The sequence below is a fragment of the Schistocerca gregaria genome, chromosome 3 (assembly GCF_023897955.1).
Source record: "Schistocerca gregaria isolate iqSchGreg1 chromosome 3, iqSchGreg1.2, whole genome shotgun sequence".
Lineage (NCBI taxonomy): Eukaryota > Metazoa > Arthropoda > Insecta > Orthoptera > Acrididae > Schistocerca > Schistocerca gregaria.
Genome location: NC_064922.1, coordinates 772304305 through 772323504, shown reverse-complemented (window position 1 = coordinate 772323504; position 19200 = coordinate 772304305). Strand labels below are relative to the sequence as shown.

Genomic DNA, 19200 nt, shown 5'->3' with positions numbered 1-19200 from the left:
TTTTACGTAAGACCACAATTTTTTTTATGTTCTCAGCAAGATATTTTGCTAAGGTGTGACAGTGGTAGTTGCTATATGCTTTGCACCTCGATCTTTTTTACAGATACACGAATTTCTATTAACTTTTGCCTGTCATCATTTGCGTGTTCTCTTTTGAAGCGAGATTGGAACAGCCTTTGCTCCTCCAGCATTTTCTAAATCTCGTTGTTAAAACATGGTTAGTCTTTTCTGTCCTTAATCTATTTACTTGGCACACACTTCACCAGAGCACAATTTACCATCCCTTTACACACCACAGACTTCTTGCCTCTCATGCAACAGTATTGTTGTGCCATTTTTCAACAGAACTTTGCTCATTGGCATGTGTCACTTGTCTCTATTAACTGCCTGTGTCATGTTGAGGTACTCTTGTGACCAAGATCTCCAGATCTGTCCCCGAGAGAACATGTGTCAACTCCAACCCTTTGCTAGTATCCGGTATGCTGAGGATCAGTTACAATACTTCTGCACCAGCTTGACTCAGGAGAGGATACAACAACTTTATGACACCCTTCCCAACTGAATCAGTGTATGTATCCAGGTTACAGGAAGTGTAATATTTTACTGGTAAGTGCAGTCATACTTGAAAATTCTTATGAAGAAGTTTCTTTCCGTCTCCTCCTTCCCTTCTGGGTGCTTCACATTTTTGTCAGGGAATGCATTAAGTTAATCTTGATAACAGGACATAATGACCCTCAGCAGATTGAATTCGTCTGGCGGATTAACGATGATGGGTCGTTGTGCCAGTCAGCTTGGATATTGCTTTTAGGCAGTTCCCACATTCCACTAGATGATTAAGCTGGTTCCCATGTTCTGCCTCAGATACATGCTACTCAAATATAAAGGAACACGTTTTCACACTTGCACCTTCCTTCCAAGGATTACCATTTGAGCTCCCAAAGCTTCTCCATAATACGTGCATGTTGTTCATACCTACCAGCAACGACTCTAGCAGCCTGCCTCTGAATTGCTTTGATGTCTTCATTTAATCTGACCCGTTGTGGATAAGTCATCTTGCATCCTTCTGCAGCCACTCAGTGACAAAACCTTCCTGTACACCACAGCATCATCAGCAAACAGTTACAGAAAGCTGTTCACACTGGCCACCAGACCATTTATGTATACAGAAAATAACAGCAGTTCTATCTCACCTCCCGGGGCACTCCTGACAATACCTCTGTCTCTGATAAACACTCACCACCGAGGACAATATACTAGCTTATTTACTTAAGAAGTCTTCAAGCCACTCAGATACCTAAGAACCTATTCCGTACACTCGTACATTTGTTAACAGTCTGCAGTGGGGCACCATGTCAAATGGTTTTTTTTCTTGGGTCTTTGCAACACTTTGTGTTAAAATATAAAGGAACACGTTTTCACACTTGCACACGGAATTTACTCTGTACACAGATAGACTGGTTACACTGCTACTGCCGTGGGGGGGGGGGGGGGGGGGGGGGCAAGGAGGTTGACTAGGAGACTGCAACCTTCACTCTGGTCTCCTTAAACAGTCAACTAGCATTAGTCTATAGCACGTCTTACAAAATAATGTAACTTTGTATTTTGATATACTCATACGTCTGTCCTCAGATGTCTGTTACTTGTATGCTCGATTAATCATTTGCTGCTGAGGCTTCTCATGCTGTTACTCAGTGGTGAGGAAGAACAGGGAATGCATGGTCCATCACCAGACACATCATCAAGTCTTCATTCACTCGTTCATATGTTTATTCAAACATTGTCTGTAGACACCATGATGAACAAGTCAAATCACAATGGTCTGTGCCTCTCTTTCTTTTCATAGTATAATACAGAACTGGAACTCCTTTGTATTCTCACTTGTGTGAATATCTAAGGAGCATCCCAAGCAGTTTGGAAAAGAGACTCCTAAGCATATCTTACAAGTTATTTCTGAAAGTACCATCTTTGTCACTAGTGCATTATTTCAAGCATTGAGTCTTATATTAAAATTCCTTGTGAATTAATGTGTGTGACACATTGAAATGAATGAATAGTTAGCTTTGTAATGAATAGTCTCCATTACATCAGCTGGTTGGATGGAATGCAAATAATGAAAGGAGTGAAGGTAACCACCAGTTGTGTGTGTGGGACATGGAGCCATCAACAAATCGACAAGCATTTAAAAAAAAAAAAAAAAAAAAAAAAAAAAAAAAAAAAAAAAAAAAAGAGAGAGGGAGAGAGAGAGAAGAAGAAGAAGAAGAAGAAGAAGAAGAAGAAATTATTGAGTTTTCACACAAGTGTCTTCATCCAATCCTGCAGCATTAAGACTGTATAATTGTCGGGGTTTATGTGTGTGAGCTGTGAAAGATAACATTGCCTGAAAGGTCATCAGTGACATTAATTTCTTTATGTGCTTTTCAACAAAAGTGCCTCAACTGAACTTACTGCTTCCATTATTTCTATTGAAACCAGCTGTAAAAGGGTGTATCCTTTATCAGAGTGGTTATGGAATACAGAGAATTGCTACTAACAACAGCATTCATATAGCTAAGACATCATGTCTGTTGGTAGCTTGTGAGTATACAGTCTGGGTGTGAGCTTGTGAGTATACAGTCTGGGTGTGCACAAATTTTTAGATTCAGATAAATATGAAGAGTGTGAAGTAATATAGCATTTGCTGTATAACAGTTACACTTGTCAACATATTTATACAACTACAGCCACTGCCAATAATAATAAACTTTACATGTCTCAAAAAGGAAAGAATTGTTTGGGGGAAATTTTGTTGTTTTGTACGTAACTAAGTGCAGTTTAGGACAAGAAGAAAATAACGTTTGGGCTTTCATTACTCTCCATTTTACATTTTTGTGTAAGTGGGAGTTTTTGTGCTTTTATATTTTTTCGGACAAATGTACAAGACCCATAACACACGTATTAGTTAATGAATTAACTTGTAAGCTGAAAGTCAGGTATTCTTACGTTTCACTCACACAACTACTTAGGTTTATTATATACTTCTTTATTTACTTGTAGTCATGCTTATTTGATTTTAGCACTTTCTCTGTCAGTGGATATGATCTGGGAGGCCCTAGTTCCTTTGCAGATAACTTTTCCTGATAAATTTCTTTTCTGTTAGAACTTAAAACAGAGTCAACAGATGTCGTGTTGACACTACACATGAAAGCAGATTCCTGCACGGTAAACAAGCAACTCCAAATACAAACTGCCATTTGATTAAATGATTAAATTCAAGTCTGTAATAGAATAAACATAAGCTACTGAGAACCAAAGAGGCCAAAAGCACACCATCGTCGTTCCACATTTAAGTCAACATCAAAGAAACAAGCGAGACAGCTTTTTGTAAATGTTCATTTATACGATGTGGGCCTCAGCACAAATAAACCTGAAGCAAATCAACAGATATCAGAAACATGAATAAATGGTGCAGTCTCACAATCGATGATGATGTACTTTGATTCTTAGTGCCTCAAATGGATTACTATATGATAAAATCTAATGCTTAATATACTATCCAATTCAGAATCCAACAAAATAGGTTTTTCTTTGAGTATAGCTATAACATGTTGATGTTCAATCTAATTTTACTATATAATGAGTGAACTGACATAACGGAGGAGTGTGCTACGGTCTAGCATGATTTATGCCAAGCAAACGGGATAAAAGTCTGCTGCAGTGTGCTTCCACCTGGTGGCATTGATATATCTTGTAGTTGGTTGGTAAGGGCTAGCTGTGTACGCCGTGAACCGTGCATGCTGTTTATCATATCCATATGTATTTGGCCCTTAAGACAATAATGCCATGCCAGTTGCGTATGCGCAAGAGCTCCTAAAAATGTGCACAACTGAAGATGTGCCCATGACCCTGATGCCAAGTTTCACAGAATCTAGAGGAGTAACAATGTAGTATAGCACAGTAGATTCAGTAGATTTAGTGCCATGGATTTCAGATTACCTGATCTGTGTTACATTTAACGGCGCTGAAAGAAAAATAGGTGTGTCAAAAGTTAGAGTATTTATGTGCTGTAGTGCTCTCACATCACAGCTGCCACTGATCATGTCCCTTCTCCTTTCTCTTCTGTGTTTTGAAAGGCAAGGAATATTAACACAAATTATAAGAACAGATTGGTATCACAAAAGAAACCATAACTGCAATGTCACCAAGCAAGAAATCTCACAAAGACACCAAAACTGTGTTTGCAGATGTTACTGTTATATTATAAAAATAACAATTTATCACAGTATGCTGGAACTTTTTCTGTAAATGGGCAGCCTCCAATAAAAGCTACATATAATGTCCGTGATCCTGTAAAGGTGCAACTGTCAATCCATACAAATGGAATAAAAACGTTGGTGTAGGTTCATCTCATCATAAATTTTGAATGTCCATGTACAATCTTCAAATGTCAGTATCAGTCTCAGTAAAAATACAAGCCATTCTAATTTAACAAAAGCAGCACAATGCAACCAAATATTTACAGACTTCTTACACACAGATGTGGCACACAACAAAGCAAGTTGTTATACTTCATCGGAAGAGGGGAGCTTACCTGTTTTTCACATGTCTACTTCACTCTTTCATAAGTTTTCCTTATATGTGATGTTGCCTCCTGATTGTGATGCAGTCATATATTGTAAGAACTTGGAGCCGAAGTTCTTTCATGAGAACAATTTATACTGTGGGAACTGAAATATACTGACTGTGTCACACTATTGGGCAATCAATAAAAAGGATAAACTTTTCATATTTATACTGGAAAATAATAGGACAGATGAAATTTCAGCAGAACTTGTTGTATGTAGCAGAGCATCACAGGGATATCACGGAAATTGAACAGATTCATCTTCATGGTTACAAGTTAATATCATACTTCTGTAGAAACAAGTTGAAAAATGCTGCAGCATTTATAAATGCAAGAAATGGTCCCACAGTCATAGACAATTTGTTTTTCACCCCAGGAGCATGCAATGATTTAGCTGTAAAATCAATAAAATATACCAATTAGTTAGGTGCACATCGTAGAACAAAAGTACTATACCTTAGGATCATAAACAATCTCACAGTAACAGTGTTTAGGGAGAAATTATAGGGAGAATGGTGTTGAGAGATTTGTAAAGTAGACAATGTAGATGGAAAATTTAACTCTTTCTTAAACAAATACAATTTGAAATATTTATAAACAAATCAAAATAGTGGCCCAAATGAATTTGAGACCCCTAGAAAATAGATCCAACAGCGACACTTTCAAATCTGCTGACCAGCAAATCCGACAGTTGCTTACTCACAGTGGCAACAAACTTCTATATATCATAGTGAGCCAAAATTTACTTCAGGAGGAGATCAAGTGGTTATAACATGCATAAAATATTAGCAACTTGAGTAAAACACTTCATCCCCTAATATATAACTTGAATGAAGTCCTTGTCCACTAGAATGACATTTCATATTTAATACTTTCACTGGGTAGAAGAATACCAGTTATACTTGACTAGCACTGAAGGACCGTCACCTATTAATTTAACTTTAAACTTTGATACTCGCTTATGGCTAATAATGCTAGCTGTGCCGGAATCGCCAATATTTTCCAGCTGGTTCTATTTTTTTTGAAACTCTGTTCAGAAGTCATATTATAATTGGGATCATAGCACCGTGTGGACATTGCAAATAGTCAGTGCTAAAAGGTGAGAACTGAGGTTGAAAAATTCTATTTCTCCTGTTAATTTGTCTGTTTTCAAGGACTACAGGCAGATAGTGTCATATTATGTAGACATAGGCAGTAAAACAGCTACTTTCTGTTTCTTTTGTAGACTATGAATGGCTTGTTAAATTTTTAATTTATTACTATTACCGTAGCTTCCTCGTTCTTTTGTTATTATGTAGGAATGACAGACAAATTTTCAGTCTTTTACAGTAGATGGAGCATTGTATTTCATTGCTGCGTAACTTTGTAAAAATATTTCCAGGCTAGGTTTTGCTGCCATTGTGCATACTGTAGAAGTCCAGTGAGGACAGTAAGAAACTGCCGTATAGACCAGGTGGGGGCAAGTCTTGCACACTGCGCATACACGCATACCTTAAACCGTGACACACAGCAACAGAGACACTGTCTTAGCAGTGCTGCACCAATACTTACATCATGTGTTTGGCATTGTTATAAAAAAAGCCCCTATCAATTTTTCCATTTCCTATAAGAATGCAGTATTTCAAACCAGTGCAAATTTTACAAACAAAAATTACTCATCTTATAAGAAAGGTTTATTTAAAATTTTAGTACAGTTGCCATGGCTAATTGATATTTTGTTTTTTTACTAGGTTATTAGTAAAAAATAAAAAACACCTGTTATAACCAAGAGTAAACAAATACCAAAAATACCTATTATTCAGAATTAAAATACTGGTATCAGTTTTAAACGGTCATTTTTTCAACACCACACAAACTTTACACACTCTAATAAGCAAATGAATCGAGATGCATTATATTTAGTTGTGCAGAAACTACATGTACCACCTAGAGACATTAGTCTTAAAGAAGTTAAAAATATCATCAGAATACTAAAAAGCGGTGAATGTGCTGGCGATGATGGAGCTCATAGTACACTATTAAAATCTTATAACGACTTGGTTGGATTACCTTAAGCTGTCTTTGTAATTCTTTAACTGTGAACACATTTCATGGCAGACTTAAATAACTGTAATAACTCCAGATTGTCAAACATTTTTAGACCTAGTTCACTGTGACCAGTCTCTTCAAAAGTCTTTCAGAAAGTGATCTATGATAGACTACGGATTCATTTAACTGGGTAGAAGGTGTTATCTTATTAGTTTGAGCACTGTATTCTCCACAGGAAAAAAACCATACAAGTCTGCACAAATAAAGTGTTGATAAAGCTAAATAAGAAACAAATCTCCTTTTGATATATTTTGTAGCCGTGCTACAATCTATAGGCAAACTCATAAGCTAGCAGCCCTCTTTGTGGCAGAAGTGGTCTTTCCAGGAAGGATCGTGCAACTGTCTTAAAGGCAAGCGCAACATCCAATGCTCATTTCCTTTCCAAAACTATTGTGCAGTTTTTAGTGATTAACATTGATTCTACCCATGCAGTTTTAGTTATTAGTAGATGTATCAGTTTTATATATTTTATATATATTTTATATATTTATATATTTTATGGTATAATAAGTTATTCAGAAGCAATGGATAGGCATATACTACATCAGAAGAAAATGCACACAATACAAAGAAGAGGTATTTGTGGAGTAAAGAGCACTCAGTCATCTCTAACATAATTATGAGGTATGTTCAGTAGTGGAAACAAGAACTATTGGCCAATGTTTCCAGTCCCATACAAATGGCTGCTGTATATACAAAAGTCAGCCTTGCCACAGTAGAGCACCTCGGAAAGAAATGTGAAAATAAACCTATGATTTACTCGAACTGCCAAGAAATAGTGCGAAGCATTTTGGGAGGAAACCCATTATTATAGACAGCTATAAAAAACAGGAAAATGATAGAGAACTTGTGTATCATTTTTTAAAAAAAAAGCATTGCCGACATTACGAAAATTACTTATTGCACTAAAAAGAAAAAAAAAGAAGAAGAAGAAGTAGTCTGTTTTCCTTGGCAGAAAGTTGTTTTGCACAAGACCCGGTATGAAATGGGATTTCTTTGGAGGAGATGTGTAAGTGAAAGAAAGATTCTACTAGAAATAACTGATGAAATTGACTGGCAGTGCAAATGCTTTTTTATAATTAAGAACATTAAGAGAGTAAGGCGAAAAGTTCTTTTATACTGACAAAATTGGGTGGAAAACAACATTATTTTTAGAAAATGTTATCTTGGTCCTTACACTGTTGCTGACAATGTTACTGGAAGCAACATGATTGTTGCGGTGAATATTAGATATACTGCTGGGTTTATTTAGTAGTCTACATCAATAGTGTTCTTTTCTAAATATTCCCTGTTACATTTTACACACTTATGCCAGCTTTTCTCCAGAACTTGAAACGCTTCTGGAACTCTTATCTTTGGGAGAGCTTTTAATCCCCTCAGTGATGCGTTTTTTAATCTTATGTATGCTTGTAATAAATTTTGCTTTAAGGTTTTCTTTATTTTTGGGAATAAAAACAGTAATCACATGGAGCAGGTATGGTGGTTTGGGCATCATTAGAGTATTGTTTTTGGGCAAAAATTCACAAATAAGCAACAAAATGCTGTATATCATGGCGCAAAAACCATGGATACCTCCACCACAAACACAAGTTTTTTTTCAGATTACTTCATGCAGACAACGTTTAGCTTGTAAGTAGTACTGCTTATTGTTCGTGTCATCTTGTGACAAGAACTCGTTTGCACTATAATGTTAAAATTAAAGAACACCATGAGCGTAACCACATACTCTTCACAGTTGACCACACTCGTCGAGCATTTTTTGGTTCTGGCAATCCGGCTTCCGTTAGGATGATCCAGCCTTAATTTCAACATAATAGCCATCAACTCAAGTTTTATTATCTATTGTGCCTCATTTCAATTGGTCAGTATTGCTCTTGACTTAATCTAGTGGCTCCTGAGCAATTTGCAATTGCCACTGTATTTGTTCATTATTAAACAATTTCAGAAGTTTTTTTATCTGAAACATCCCAAACAATTTCATGGCACAAGCTACTTGATATGTCAGCATCATCACTGACTCTTTAGATAGTGGTTTGATGATATTTATAATCATTTCTCTCACTTTTTCCGTTATTCTATCAGTTGATGTCTCACGAAAAGCAGTATTTAACATTTCTAAAACTTTGGTACACTTTATTTTGCTCTTATAACAAAATTTAGTACAAATTCTCTGATACATTTTTATGCAAAATATGTAATTGCTGATACTACCAAAACACTTGCAGCCTGTTTGACAGCCGAGAACAGATTAAATATCCAAAATGCCTAACATTGTGCAGGTACTTTTAAGGCATTTTAAAATTTTGTACATTGCTGGAGAAGCAACTGTACTATGAAATCTTCTTGAAGAAATAATAAACAGTCAATTGGTCGGCTGCAAAAACGAAGGGTTTAAGTAAACCTTCCATTTTGCAAGCATCTTCACCGGCACAGTGACAAAAAATTGGTGCAAATTGATCTCATAGAATATGCAAATTCCTTGTTACTTTTTAGACACTTCTCATGTAGCAAGAACTGTTGTGTTTCAATGCTGCCCTTAAAAGAAAATTTCTCTCTCTTAGTAGAAACAGAGAGTAAGAATATGCCTTAAATTCTGCAGAGTAATTGAACTATATGGTGTTGAAAATTCTGCCAGAACATATCCATGATTTTAGGAGACAGTAGAAGAGAATGCATTCAGATGAAAACCTGTTTGGGTCAATGTTTCTAGTAGGTATATGAATCCTGACTTCCATTTCAACATTAATACAATTTACTCTATAATGTCATTTTCCAGCAGAAGGTTATTGTCTTTTGTATTCCGTATGTTGTTAAAGCATTTATTAAAATGTAAATGCTGCCCGGACATATCTGTACACTGCATCACCACAGATTTTTAAACCATACACTGCGACAGACCCAGTACAGTTATGTGAAACAACATATAGAAGAGCCTTGTGACATAGCTGGGTGGGCAGACTGGTGACTTGCTGACTTGCTCATGAGTTTAAGGACTATAAGTCCTGTCATTATGTGGATCACAAAATTTTACTTGGCAAATTGAAGTGTTGTGTCATTAACAGCATCCATCCTTCGTGGCTGAAATCTTCGTGACTTAAAGCACTGTGTCTCATTGACAGACTGTGTCTCAGACATGAAACGAATCTCAGAATGGGGGAAGTAAATATGTGGAGTTCCACAATGAACAGTACTGGGTCCACTTTTGTTCTTAACCCACATCAATGATCTTCCAGTAACTTTAAAGTGGAATTAAAAAACTGCAATGCTTGCTGATGACACAAGCATACTAATTGAGGTCCAAACTCAGTCTTAATAGAGCCAGCTCAGATGATAGCAGAACAGGTCAACAGGCTAAAAGCTTTATTCTTAATCTTACAAAGACATATGAATTGTATAAAAGGAAAATTCAATCGAGAAACCTGATAAGTACAGCTGTGTATTATATGTTGCAGTTCCTAACAACAAATTATGAGTCAGAGTTGTTAGCAAGTACTGCCAAACTATAAAAATGAAAATGTAGTTGCTACTCAAAGTAAAGAGGAGATGCTGAGTCACAGGAAGGCACAACAACAAGTCTGTTGAAAAGGAAAGTTAGCTTTTGTCAAAAATGGACAAAATACTCACACTCGTGCAAACGCGACTCTCTCTCTCTCTCTCTCTCTCTCTCTCTCTCTCTCTCTCTCTCTCTCTCTCTGTGTGTGTGTGTGTGTGTGTGTGTGTGTGTGTGTGTGTGTGCGCGCGCGTGTGCATGCGTGCGTGTGCGTGTATTTTTGACAAAGGCCTTGTTGGCCGAAAGGTAACTTTCCGACAATCTTTTTGTTGTGCCTTTCTGCGACTCAAACATCTCTGCTTTATGATGAGTAGCAACTATCCTTTTCACTATATTGTTACAATCCATTGTGCATTTTCAATTGTTTGAAAACAAAAATGCAAATGTTCATTTGTTCAAAATGAATCTCTGATAGTTCTTCACCAATTGTTCTAAAATTTTGACATAATGTTGCATTACAATATGTATGTTTTTATACATCTGCTGGAGTACCGTCTATTGAATGTAAATATAAATATATAATAGGGAAACGATGGTGGCAAAGACCTTGAAAAGCTCATGACCAATTTACTTCAAAATTTTACATGCTACTCTAATAAACATTCTAAAAACAAAGATTCCAAGACTTACCAAGCGGGAAAGTGCCGGTAGATAGGCACAATGAATAAAACACACAAACACACACACAGAATTTGAGCTTTCGCAACCGGTGGCTGCTTCGTCAGGAAAGAGGGAAGGAAAAGGAAAGATGAAAGGATGTGGGTTTTAAGGGAGAGGGTAAGGAGTCATTCCAATCCCGGGAGCGGAAAGACTTACCTTAGGGGGAAAAAAGGATAGGTATATATGTGCGCGCGCGCGCCCACACACACACACACACACACACACACACACACACACACACACACACACACATCCATCCATACATGGATGGATATGACAGATTCAAAATATGTCTGTGCATGTATGGATGGATATATGTGTGTGTGTGTGCGCGCGCGCGCGAGTATATACCTATCCTTTTTCCCCCTAAGGTAAGTCTTTCCGCTCCTGGGACTGGAATGACTCCTTACCCTCTCCCTTAAAACCCACAGCCTTTCATCTTTCCTTTTCCTTCCCTCTTTCCTGACGAAGCAGCCACCGGTTGCGAAAGCTCAAATTCTGTGTGTGTGTTTGTGTGTTTTATTCATTGTGCCTATCTACCGGCGCTTTCCCGCTTGGTAAGTCTTGGAATCTTTGGTTTTAATATATTTTTCCCATGTGGAAGTTTATTTCTAAAGGGATGACATTGTTTTAAAAACCTTGAATAGTTCTTGACAGATTCACACAAATTTTTATATGAGATTCTAATATACAATCAGACAAATATAGAAAAAAAAACTAAATTCCACCCCAACAATCTGTGAAAGCCCAACAGTATCAACCTGCCACCATGTCATCCTCAGCCCATAGGTGTCAATGGATGCAGATATGGAGGGACATGTAGTTAGCACACTGCTCTCCTGGCCATAGGTCAGTTTTGGAGAATGGAGCCACTATATCCCAATCAAGTAGCTCTTCAGTTTATCTCATATGGGCTGAGTGCACTCCACTTGCCAACCAGCTGCAAGAAAAACAAATGCTGTGGTGTGAAGAAGTGCAGTTTTTTTTTTTTCTGTAGTCAGTTTTAACTGTGATCACAGCTCATTTAAACCATAGACAAATTGTTTCTCCTTTTACTTATACATAATTTAAAAACAAAACTTCTGTACACAACAATATGCTGTTTTGTTTTCTTCCTTGCAGTTGGTATTAACAGAATACAGAAAAGTGCTGTTTATTGCATATTGGCATTGGGTTAGAATACTACCACGGAATCTGAAACGTCCAAGAGTTTATAATCCCAAATGTTTGCAGAAAGAACTATACTGTCATTTGAGCTGCTGTCATCACAGAGCTAGCAGTAGGAGAGGTCTCTCTCAAACCCCATATACCAGTGATCCCAACCCGTTTTGCCAATTCACTCGAAGTGACATCAGTTCTCAATCAAAGTTTTGTTTCCAGTAACAGTAAACAGGGATCAAGTTCAGAGAGAGTGAGAATAGGAGATTCACAGAGAATGAGGGCAGGGGAAATGGACATTGAGAGGAGAAAGGAGATGGAGTGAGAGAGTGGGAGGAGTGGTAATGAGGGAGGGGGGGGGGGGATTAGGATGTACATCCAGTTCCCATACATATTTAGCAATTGCAAAACATTGCCAGTTTGCTAGTAGACGCATATCAAAAGTGACACATTATCCTAGCTTTCAGAACTAGAAAGTCTGTCCCATGGGAGGAGAGGGGGATAAGTAGGTCACAGAGACTTCAGGATGAGTGTGACCCACCTGCAGAGTGGGGTCTGAGTCAGCTGTTTACCATAGTTCCGAAAGCTAGGATAGCTTGTCATATTTACTTTTATGTGTGCCTGTTGGTAGTGCCACACTTTTGTCTCCTGAAAGTAGTACTTGCCAGCAATTCTGTCTCCTAATTTAAATGATGCATATCTCTGATTTCTAACAAGCAGGAATGTTCTTTTAGCACCAGAAGTAGACAGTTATGGGCTTACACACTAAATGAAACACAGATCCCTTGGAGTGCTATTGGGATATCAAATTAAAATGGAGTCAGCGTGTAGACAAATGAAGCAAGTGTTATTTGTCCATAGAAGTATCTCTCTTATGTGTTGTCCTACAGGCAGGAGTTAGCTTATTTTATATATTTTCAGTTCCTGTTTTATGAAATTATCTTGTGAGGTACTGCCCCCAAAGTAAAAAAAAAAAAAAAAAAAAAAAAAAAAAGTTCTTTTAGATGTGTAACATTAAAGAAAATATTGTTACTTTGTTTTGCTTACACAGAAAAATTCATCAAGATGCTTGATGTGGGGATACAATATCTAAGAGTGCAGATTCTGGTAAAAACAATCGATATGTGGGAAAAATGTCTTTTGAGTTATTTTCAAAGAGTCTCTAGGATGTCGTATGCCACATACAACAATGTTATTGTAATGCTATAATTATCCCCAGAGATTTTGGTCAGATCACAAACAAAGGCTGAAATCTGTTAATGGTTAATCTGAAGGACATGAAATTAAAAAATATATATTTACTTGCAGTTTACTTAAAACAATCATTGTTGTAACATTTGTTACGAGTGAACGTTCCACTAATAAAAAAAAGATGAATAGTAAATAATACATAAGACATAAAGTAACAAGCAAATATAACTAAAATATGTACAAAATATGCAATAATCTTAATCTATATGCCAGATATATGGGAGATAGTTAAAGTTACTTTCTATACTATGTTAAATTACCATATGCCAAAAAAGCAAATTTGTCTTTTAAAATGTGCAAGATTTTTTTAAAAAATACAGTGGAATGGTTTAAAATGAAGTTACTCATATGCTGTTGACAATTTCTCAAAATGATGAATAAGTGACATGTTTGTGTCAATTTTATATATAATTTTTTTTCTTTGCCCCTATAAAACATACATATTTGAACTTTACACCAACAAATCACCTTTATGCCCTTTTGTCTACTCTGCTTTCACTTTCACTATTCCCAACATGAACTTGCAACACTCACTGATTTTTCAGATTTCATCAGTCTTGATTCTTCCAATAAGTGTGTCAGTATGCCCATCCCAGTGTCCACTTCACAGACATTCCAAGTATCTGCCTCTGCATCCATGAACAAGATGTGCCTGCATATCAAAAAATCAGCACAGTATCAGTTTCAGTCTGTGGCCAGTTCATCCATCCTTCATACATGCTTATTTAGACCCCCCAAATGTGAAACAAGTTAAGATATTCAAGTAAAACTCAATTACTGAAGTCGTGCTGTGATACTTCATCATGGAAAATGAAAGCTTACAGAATGCACAAATCAGACTTTTGGTTTTGGATTCAATTCTCGAAGTAACATGAAGAATGCATAATAACTTCAGCTGTGATATTTTAGCTCTCACTTCATCTTCCTCCACAATCCTCATCTCTTGTACGACTTCATCTCGTTTATATTTTCCAGCTCAAGTATTTTGTTTGACTGTTGGCGAACCAAACGGTATGCATTTGGATCCAGAATTGCCATTATTTCAAAATGCCCATATATAATTTAAAAAAAACTGTCTCCTTGTTGTTCTCACTTGCCTTCATGTTCTCACCAGCACACGATCCCCAAATCTTATTTTTGATACCTTCACCTGTCTATCATGTCATTGCTTTCTTTGTTTTGCTCTTTTCTTGATATTCCCCCATACAAATGTTTACAATTCCTCTCTCGTCATTCTCTTTGTGTGATGGGAAATCAACATGGTCTGTGATCAGCTTTGGTGGTTTTGAGTCAAACTCTATCTCCAATAGTGAAAACCCCTTTGAGTTATGCCTCACACAGTTCATTACAGTTTCAAAATCTTTTAAGTGTTGCACCCAAGACTATGTTTATTGCTACAGTATGTGCTGCACAGCCTTCCCAGTTCTCTCCTGTATCACTCTTCCAGATTGCTTGAGGTATGATATCCTTAGATTTATATATGTTTTATCCCTGCAGTGTCTATAAGTTAAATCCAATCATTACTAGTGAATTGGGGTCCACTTTAAACAGATATTGGTACATAAATCAAAGGAAAATAATCTTGTGTGAACTTGGAGATCAGTCTCTTCCTGGTTGCTCATTTAATTGCATACCACTTGCTATATCTACCAAATACATCCACTATTACAAAAATTTGTTTATATCCATGTCATCCTGTTACCAGTGACCCAAAAAGATCAATTTCCATAGCTACCAGACCTGTGACCTTCTCTGGTATTATATATTGAACATATCGATGACTGTGCCGCTCTGACAGGTGTCATAGCATTCAAGTTGTTTCCATACTCATCTAACCATATTATCAAACACAGCACTTCCCCTTAGAGTTTCAGTTCATTTTTGAGGTCCATAGTGTCCATAGCTCAAGTGCACATGCTGAATTAAATCACTGGAAAACCAAACTTCCACTCATCACCGATTTTGTTTGCGCTTGTGAACGAAATTCCCTTGTGTATTAAGTTAAACACATATATTACTTTATCAACAATGTAGGTAAAAACAGATTGGTACTTACTGTAAAGAAGTGACATTAAGTTGCAGACAGGCACAAATAAAGGACACTTACATAAAGCTTTCAGCCACAGCCTTCATCAGCAAAAGAGAAACACACACTGTTCATATGCACAAGCAAGCACACCTCATGCACACATGACCGCCACTCCAGAAGCTTGGGCTGGAATGCAACTATCACATGGAACACAAGCAGCAATCTGGAGGGGACAGGGAAGGGGAAAGGGAAGGGATAGTAGTGTACAGGTGGTGGACGAGACAAATGCTGTATGGCAGAGTGAGAATGCCAACAGGTGCAACGTCAAGAGGGCAGGCAGGTGGGGATTATAGGTAATCAAAGGCCTATTGAATGATATGGTTCATTCCCTGAAATGAGGGAAGATCATTCCACCCTTCATAAAGTGGTGTTCTGTTGCCCACCCAGCCTCCAAGCATCTTAGTCCATCCCTTTGCAACTTCCAGTTCCAACCCCTTGCCACAAGGATCAAACCCTGTGGAAGTCCAAGGTGCAAGACCTGCCCAGTCCAGTCACCCAACACTTCTGTTCCATTTCTGTCACAGGTTTATCCTTTATCATCTCTGCTGCAATCATTGCACTGGTATGACGACCTAACAACTTTCCACCAGGATGAACAGCCATTGCCAAACTGTGGCCAAGAGCAAAGTAGACCACCCTATGGCACAACAGGCAGCTGAACATAACATCTTTGATTTCAAAGGCTGCATCACTATGCGAGCCATTTGAATCATCTCCCCTCAACCACCAGATTTTATTTTTTAACTGCACAGGTGAGAGGTATCCTTTCAATGCATTCTCTGCTCCTCTAATTATCCCGGCCCCAACCTATGGTAACGTACTGTCACTACACCCTCCACCCATCAGTTTCCACCCTCTCTGTCCTATCATCTCCTCCCCATTCTCATCTCCCATGTTCTTCGTGTGCCACCCTCTGGCAAAGCGCCTGCCCATTCCCCACTCCTCTCATTTTTCACTCCTTTTTCCACCGTCTCCCTGCTCTACAACATCCTGATACTGCACCTGTTGGCAGTCTAGTCCCTGCACATTCTGCCACACAGTGTTCATCTCACCCCCTGCCTGTACACTACTAACCCTGCCCTTCCCCTTCCCCGCTGCCTCCAGACTGCTGCTTGCATCCGCACGATAATTGCATTCCAGCCCGAGCAGTTGGAGTTGGCAGTCATGTGTGCATGTGATATGCTTGCTTGTGTGTATTAATGATATGTGTTTCCCTTTTGCTGATAAGACTGTGATCAAATGCTTTATGTAAGTGTCTTTTCATTGTGCCTTTCTGCAGCTTAACATGTCTACCTTATGGTATGTAGCAATCTTATCTTTTCCTACTTTGTTGATATTCCTACCTGGAGTTTTCATTGTTTGATATATTACTTTATTCCAGTTAAACTTCACATCCACAGATCAGCATTGCCCCAACAGGAAAGATTCTGAGCAATGTGTGTCTTAGCCCTTCAACACTCGCATTGCTTCCACCACATTGCCATCAGTCAAAGTAGTCTCTCCAAAATAACTATAATTTCCCCAACTTTTGCACATTCTGTCATTCTAAGATTAGTGTTTAATGTGAAATTTTGCTTTTGGTATGGAAATATTGTTACTTTGTTTTACTTAAATGCAAAAATTATTCAAGACATATTACGCAGGGATACAATATCTAAGAGTGGAGATTTATGGTGAAAACAATTGATATATGTGTGAATAATATTTTTTATTTATTTTCAAGGAGTCTTAGGATGTTGTCTGCCACATAAATCAATGTTATTGTAATGCCACACGTGTAGAGAACCATGTATCTTGCAAAAGCCTTTCTAAGGATCCCAGAATTCTGGCAGTCACTCCACAAGACATTTACTCCTTAATGATTTTTGTTGCTCACAGTGAAAATCAGTTTCAGATTATCAGATTATGTGTGAGTTTTCACAATCGCAACACAAGACACAAAAATCATTTACCTGTAGACTTGGCCTCCTTGTCAAGGGTTCAGAACAGAGATTTCTACTCTGATGGCAAGATTCTCAACAAGCTCCCAAATAATATATCCCAAGGAATTGGGAATCCCTACTGTTTCAATGGATCACCTGAGTATCTTGATACAGGAATTGAAAAGTTCTGTTTGCTACATGACAAGTAGCAGTGTTCGTTGTAAAGCTGCATGACAAGTAGTAATGTACTGCACATAGGACTCATTATTTACAGATGTAGATAAATATATTCTTTGATAAATACCATTATAATCAAGTAAATATTAAGCTTCCAATAGCAGATGAAAAACAGCTATCCAAGCAACTGATGGTGCAAAGCTTCCCCTCCCCCCCCCCTTTCCAAAAAAAAAAAAAAATAATAATAATAAAATAAAAAATCTTTCTTTGTAAGTAACTTGATTAAATGTGGCTGTCATAGACGCAGATACAGTTTCAGGTTTCTCTTAAATGTTACAGGAATACTTAGTATCTGCTCTTCATTTTCCAGTGTTGTAAACCTGTTGTGTTGCAAGTCATTGACCAGAATGCTCTGTTGTGTGCAATCTTGGATCTGATTTCCTATGTTGATTGTGTCAGGCCTTGCTTCCCATCATACCACATATCAAATGCTTTTTGCATTTAGGTAAGATAAAATTGGTTTTTTTTTATTATGAATGTCCCCAACTCTCCCCGGTAAGCTTACAAGTTTTGTAACCAACAATCATCCTTTAACATGTGATTTGTCTAGAACATCTATTACAGATTTGATGACTATAAACACACAAATTCAACTTGAGAGCTACTTTTTCTGTGTTCTCTCATGTGATTAGTTTGAGTGGTTGTGAACATAACAATGCTCAGATAGTGCTTTCAAACCAAGTGTAACTGTTCCTTGTTTTATTTGTGATAAGTATGTTACTGCATTTCTGTGAAACTGTATAGACATTACACAGTACATGTTTGAAAAGGTATATCACTTGTAAGTGAACTACTTTTGCTTTTATTCTTGCATTGCTATAAGTATTATTTTTATTAATTGCTTTGTTTTGATGAATTTTTTTTCCTTTTACAGATTCGGGTGTTTAGGCCACCAAATTACTCTGGTACCGTTGCACTGGTATTACTATCTGCTCTAGTTGCAGGGTTTATCTATTTGCGACGTAACAACTTAGACTTCCTTTACAATAAAAACTGTTGGGCAGTTATTGCTGTGGTAAGGGACATATAAAAACAATTAACATTGATAGACTTACAAAAAAAAAATTGTATTTTTTTTTCAGTTAGATATCTGTATGACTAGTTTTAATTGTATATTCTAGTCATCTGAAATACAGTGTCTTTAGCAGCTATGGATTGTTTCACAGTTGTATTTTAAGTAATTCTAGTTGTTATTTTTGTTTTGTTGTATGTAATAATACCATCGTTTATTAATATTTTTGTTCTAGTCATTTTGTTTCGCAATGGTTTCCGGACAAATGTGGAACCATATACGGGGCCCTCCATTTGTTCATAAAACGTCATCTGGAGGTGTGGCATATATTCATGGCTCTTCCCAGGGACAGTTCGTGCTTGAGACCTACATCGTTATGCTTTTGAGTATCCTTTATAATAATTATAGTTATTATTGTGTTGTGTTACATTTTTGTTTTTGCCAAATACCTAATAATGATAAGGTAGTGAAGTAACTGGTAAAACAAATGTGTGGTTCCAACACCAAACATTTCCTCAGAGGTCTTGTAGGACCATCACAGCTACTGTAATGGTCTCAGGGCACACAGTTCCCACTGTACTTTGCCCTTACTACAGGCTATCTCCTACTTGATGTCATTGCCCATCTCCCAAG

At 37.3% G+C, this 19200-nt stretch overlaps 1 protein-coding gene across 1 annotated transcript in view; it reads left to right on the top strand.

Annotated features, from left to right (window-relative positions):
* Positions 1-19200, top strand: part of LOC126354121 (tumor suppressor candidate 3) — a 49925-nt gene that overhangs the window by 5181 nt on the left and 25544 nt on the right. Inside the window, exons 5-6 of the mRNA XM_050003517.1 lie at positions 18430-18570; positions 18803-18953. Coding sequence (XP_049859474.1) covers positions 18430-18570; positions 18803-18953 — 292 coding nt within the window. The remainder of the gene's footprint in view (positions 1-18429; positions 18571-18802; positions 18954-19200) is intronic.